Here is a 5,879-nt window from a genome sequence, read left to right as displayed (position 1 = left end):
GCCACTGACTGTGCCTCTCACTCGCCGCCGCTCCAGCACAGCGACAAGGAGTCCCGCGCTCGTCTTCCTCGCCCGCCCAGGCCGCCTCCTGCGGGCAGCTGCTCGGTTAGCCCAGGGAGCCCAGCCGGGCATCCCGCCAAGGCGCGCATGACCAGCGACTTCCTGAAGCCGTGACTCCCCAGGTGAGCTTTGGGGCTGCCCGGGAGAACTTTGAGGGTTCGGGAAGGGGAAGAGGAAAAGGACAGCCCGGTAGTGGGTTCTTCCCGAAGCCAGAGAAAGAAGGGAAGCTCCACCACCCCTTTCTCGGCCCCTCGCTGATGTTTATTCCAGGGGTCTCTGTGCTCCAGGTCTCTCTGAACCTTGAGCTTGCAAACTTAGCTTTCAGCACCGCGGACAGCGACACGCCTCAGAACTAGGGGAAAATGCCTTGACCAAGCTTGCAACAGCCTGGGCGGGACAATTCCAAACTGATAGTTCTAGTTCCATGTATTTGGGTGCGTGTGCAAATGCAAGCCCACTTATGGGGTTGACCTGTGTGCATGACCTGTGTGTATATCTCTGCAAAAACTCAAGACAATTCAGGCAACCCGATGCATTTCACTCTCTCACACAACAGGTGTTTATTTTGGATTAGCACTTAACTTCTACTTCACCACTCTGCTCCAGGGTCCCGGGGTGGGGTAGGCAATTTGAGTGGGACAATGCTAGCGGGGCAACTGGCAGTCGGACCAGCACACCTGACACCTACTCTCCTTCTCTAAGCAGGGTGCTGCATCTGGCCGCGATGAACGCGAGCGCCGCCTCGCTCAACGAGTCTCAGGTGGTGGCAGTGGCGGCCGAAGGAGCAGCGGCGGCGGCCACAGCAGCAGCGGCTCCGGACACCGGCGAATGGGGGCCTCCTGCTGCGGCGGCGGCGCTGGGAGGCGGAAGCGGAGCTAACGGGTCGCTGGAGCTGTCCTCGCAGCTGCCGGCAGGGCCACCTGGATTGCTGCTTTCAGCAGTGAATCCATGGGACGTGCTGCTTTGCGTGTCGGGGACGGTGATCGCAGGCGAAAATGCGTTGGTAGTGGCGCTCATTGCGTCCACCCCAGCCCTGCGCACGCCCATGTTCGTGCTGGTAGGTAGTTTGGCCACCGCCGACCTGCTGGCAGGCTGTGGTCTCATCCTGCACTTTGTGTTCCAGTACGTGGTGCCCTCGGAGACTGTGAGCCTGCTCACCGTGGGCTTCCTTGTGGCCTCCTTCGCGGCCTCGGTCAGCAGTCTGCTAGCTATCACAGTGGACCGTTACCTGTCCCTCTACAACGCACTCACCTATTACTCGCGCCGGACACTGTTGGGCGTGCACCTCTTGCTTGCTGCTACCTGGACAGTGTCCCTAGGCCTCGGCTTACTGCCGGTGCTGGGCTGGAACTGCTTGGGCGAGCGGGCCTCCTGCAGCGTGGTGCGCCCGCTGACACGCAGCCACGTGGCACTGCTCTCAGCTGCCTTTTTTGCGGTCTTTGGCATCATGCTGCACCTGTACGTGCGTATCTGCCAAGTGGTCTGGCGCCACGCTCACCAGATAGCGCTGCAGCAGCACTGCCTGGCGCCGCCCCACCTCGCCGCCACCAGAAAGGGCGTGGGGACGCTGGCCGTAGTGCTTGGCACTTTCGGCGCCAGCTGGCTGCCCTTCGCCATCTATTGTGTGGTGGGCAGCCACGAGGACCCAGCCATCTACACCTACGCCACCCTGCTGCCCGCCACCTATAACTCCATGATCAATCCCATCATCTATGCCTTCCGCAACCAGGAGATCCAGCGCGCCTTGTGGCTCCTGTTCTGTGGCTGTTTCCAATCCAAAGTGCCCTTCCGCTCCAGGTCCCCCAGTGAGGTCTGAAGGGCTCCCTTCACATCCTTTCACCAACACCACACCCCCAACAAGCCAGCCTTTGGTGAGCTTCCTGGTGCCTGCTGATGAACTCGGAGACTCCAATAGTGTGAATCTGATTTTGCGGGGGGAAAAGAAAGGGACAAAACATAAATGCAACAAACTCACAAGGACAAAGAGGCTTGTTGGTACTTTACATATACAGTGTATACATGTGTACATATATATACAAATATTTGTATCTTCTGGAGATGTTCAGGATGTGAGCTTCCTGTTCTGTGAAAAACTACCAAAAGACGTGGTTATATACTCGAAATGTACATCACATTTGTCAAGTGAAGACATTCCAATACTGCTTAATAATAGCACTTTATTTTCAGCTGCTGAACTGCCAAAACAGTGTTGCCATTTTCAAGGGCAGGGGGAAGGGAGTAAAAGGTGTATTTTTGTTGTATGTGATAGAATATTTTGCTGCACATGCATCAACAAATTTCAACATATTTTGTACACAAATAAACATATCATAAAAAATGTAATTTTGGGTACATGATTGACTATGCAATTACTATTCAAGAGTCAAATTACATGTGCAATCTTAAAAATGAATAAATTCTTTACCACAGGATTCCAAGACATATACCTCATACCTTCATTGGGGATATGAAGGTGGGTTCAGCAATGCCTCTTGGACCACTATCGTCTTTCAAATAGGCCACTACCCCGATCCTTAAGAATTAAATATTCCCATTCCATCAGTGGGTGTGAGTCATGATTCCCACCCCATCCTACTTACAGGATAATGGAAAGATAAATAAGAGAATATGTGTGTGTGTGTGTGTGTGTGTGTGTGTATGGTCTGAGCCCCTGTGAAGAAATATGTCCACAAGCTCCAGTAGTTAGTTACTCTTAGGAAAATATACACAGGCAAATTTGTTCATAAATTTCACACTTATTGAATGTCTACTATATGCTAGGCACAATTCCGGGGCTGAGGATGTGGAAATGAAGTAAACAAACAAAATGTCTCATGCTCATGATGTTACATTCTAGTGGGGGAGATGGCCTATAAGCAAATAAATATATGTATAATGTCATGTTAGCATCAATGCTAAGAAGTAAAATAAAGTGGGGTAGAAGTGGGAAAAAGCAGGAGGTACTCTGTTGGTTAGGGTGATCAAGGAAGTCTCTCTGAGGAGAAAACACTTAGGAGGTAATCTCAGGGAAGCAAGGTTGTGAGAAAAATCAGAAGGTGGGAGAAGAGGTTTCCACATATAGGCAGCAGCAAGTGCCAAGATCTTAGGGGTATGAATATGCCTGGCAAGTTCAAGAGTAGCAAGATCAAAGACTGAAAAGTGAGCAAAGAAAAGAGAGGTATGAAACTACAGTGGAGAGAGAGCAAGCTTTGCAGGCCACTACAGGGACTTGGGCTTTTGCTCAAGTGATATGGACATGGCATGATCCAATACATATTTTTAAAGAATCACTCTGAGCCAGGCACTATGGGGCATGCCTGAAATCCTAGCCATTCACGAGGCTGAGGCAGGAGGATGAAAAGTCCAAGGCCAGCCTTAGCAATTAAGCAAGGCCTTAAGCAATTTAGTGAGACTCTGTCTCAAAATCAAAATTAAAAAGGGTCAGGGATGTGGCTCAGTGCTAAAATGTCCCTGGGTTCAATCACTGGTACCAATAAAATAAAATAAAGAATCACCCAGGCTGTATTATTGAAAACAGACTCTAGGAGTTTCAGAGTGGAAGCAGGGGGTAGAGGTCTATAACCACTATCCCCACAAGAAACGGCAATGAGTTGAAGCACAGCAGCAGTGGTGGAAATGGTGATGAGTGATTGGGTTTTAGAAATACATCCACGTATAGATGGACACAGGGCATGAATGAAGAAAGCTCAGAATAACACCAAGGATTTTGCCTAGAGCAAAATGTGAGTATGTGGGGTCTTTAGAGATCAAGAAAATCTGAGGGGAGAGGTTACATTGGAAAACATGATGATTGATTCTGTGTCAACATGACTGGTCCATAGTGCGCTCAGATACTTTGTCACACATTTCTGGAAGGATGTTTTTGGATGAGATTAACATTTAAATTGGTGGATTGTGAATAAAGTAGATTGCTTTCCATCATGTGGGTGGGCTTCATGCAATAACTTCAGGGCCTGAATAGAACAAAAAGACAGGCCCCTCCTGAACAAGAGAGAATTCTCTAGTGGTTATCAGACTTCATATGCAACATTAGCTCCTTATGATTCCAGAGCAGAAAGCCTTGAGACTACACTGCAGCATCAATTCTCCTAGGTCTCCACAATGCAGATTTTGAACTTGTCAGCCTCCGTAATCATGCAAGACTTCCCTAAAATAAATTTCTACACACACACACACACACACACACACAGACACACACACTTTCGATGTATATATATACCCCATGTTGGTTTTGTTTCTCTGGAGAATTCAAATACAGAAAGGAAGGGAAAATTTAAAAGTTAGTTCTAAACTCCTAAATAGAGGGTACATGTGGGCAGTTTACTTGTTTATTTTATAAATACTTATATAACACCACTTGCCAGACATCGCTTTAAGTACTTAACAAACAATTCATTTAATCATCACAATGATCTTGAATTGATCAGGCCCCATCAAGAAACGAAGAGCTCAGCGGTAGAGCACTCACCTGGCATGTGTGAGGCCCTGGGTTCGATTCTCAGCACCACGTATAAATAAATGAATAAAATAAAGGGCCTTCAACAACTAGAAAATTAAAAAAAAAAAAAAGAAATGAAGAGCACACATTCAAAGCAGGTGAGTGAAGAGAATCTAACGAAGGGACTACGTAGACCAAGGTGGTATGACCATGGGAAAGGACTGTTAATAAAATTATGAGCATAGTTAAAGGAATCCAACAAGGGATAGCGAAGGTTCCCAACCACACACCCACAGAGCTAGCACTGCAGGACTGCCAAAAGGGAACTAAGGAAAGGACAGTTGCTGGAACCATGAGAGAGGGCTGTAGTGTTGGCTGCTCAGCAGGAGATGTGACCTTAGTAGAAAAAGCAGCAGCTGCCAACCTGTGGCCTGACAGGGAGAGAGCTGGAGAGGAAATTACTGGAACACCAGCTTCCCTCTCCATCCCACCTCCTGATGGTGACTTCCATTAATTAATCAGAACCCAGAGAGCAAAAATTGGTACAGAGAATAGATGTCAGATTCCCTGGGAACCCAGCAGGTGAAAGTGGATCTGCCAGTGCACACAGAGACCATTTAGCACTAATTCTGTGAGCTGGGTACTATTATTATACCCAATATTCAGATGAGGAAACAGGCAAGGAGGCTAGCTATCTGGAGTTCAGGAGAGAGATCTAAAATGACAAATGAATTGGGGACTTGTCTACATACAGATGGTATTTAAAGCCATAGGTCTGTATGGAGTCTCCTCAGGAGTACTTGTGGACAGAGAAGAGAAGAGGGCCAAGAACTGAGCCCCAGCAAACTGAAGTGCTTAGAAATAAAGAAGACAGGAAGAGCATGCAAAGAAAAAATGAAGTGGTCAGTGAGATGGGAAGAAACAAAGGTAGCACAATGACCCAAAAGGAAAAAGAAAAAAAAATATTCAAAAAAGGAATCAAGTCAACTGGTCAAAATGGTGTTTGAGAAATCAAGTAAAACAAGGACTTAAAGTGACTAGAGATTTTATAATGTCAATGGCACTGGCGAACTTGACAAGAGAAGTTTCAGGAGAGGAAGAGGGGGAAAAAAACTTGACTATAGAAGTTACAAGAGAAAATGCTTGACCAATCTAATTTCCAGTAGTTCACAGCACCACTTTGACCTTTTCAACACTGTAAAACACACTACAGTTTATAGATGTAGGGTTTTATAGTGTCTATAAATTCAGAGCTGGGAAGATTGGCATTATTGCCCATTCATCAAATTAAAATTTTCTAAAGAATTAACCTTCACAGATTCTTGAGCATCATCAGACAGTATTTGAAGTCCTATTTGCA

The 5,879-nt window shown here is 47.1% G+C and overlaps 1 protein-coding gene across 1 annotated transcript; it reads left to right on the top strand.

Annotated features, from left to right (window-relative positions):
- Positions 1-784: 784 nt before the first annotated feature.
- On the top strand, positions 785-1,876 carry Gpr6 (G protein-coupled receptor 6). The gene has a single exon (XM_027928363.3). It carries the CDS (start codon positions 785-787, stop codon positions 1,874-1,876), a length of 1,092 nt encoding a protein of 363 aa, XP_027784164.2.
- Positions 1,877-5,879: the final 4,003 nt, after the last annotated feature.

This window comes from Marmota flaviventris, chromosome 6 (genome assembly GCF_047511675.1).
Source record: "Marmota flaviventris isolate mMarFla1 chromosome 6, mMarFla1.hap1, whole genome shotgun sequence".
NCBI classification, from domain to species: Eukaryota; Metazoa; Chordata; class Mammalia; order Rodentia; family Sciuridae; genus Marmota; species Marmota flaviventris.
Note: the sequence above shows the minus strand (reverse complement) of the source record. Positions and strands in the feature narration are given on the sequence as shown.

Bases quoted from the DNA above. Each gene is read 5' to 3' on its own strand.
- Gpr6 (XM_027928363.3), top strand. From the start codon at position 785: ATGAACGCGAGCGCCGCCTCGCTCAACGAGTCTCAGGTGGTGGCAGTG.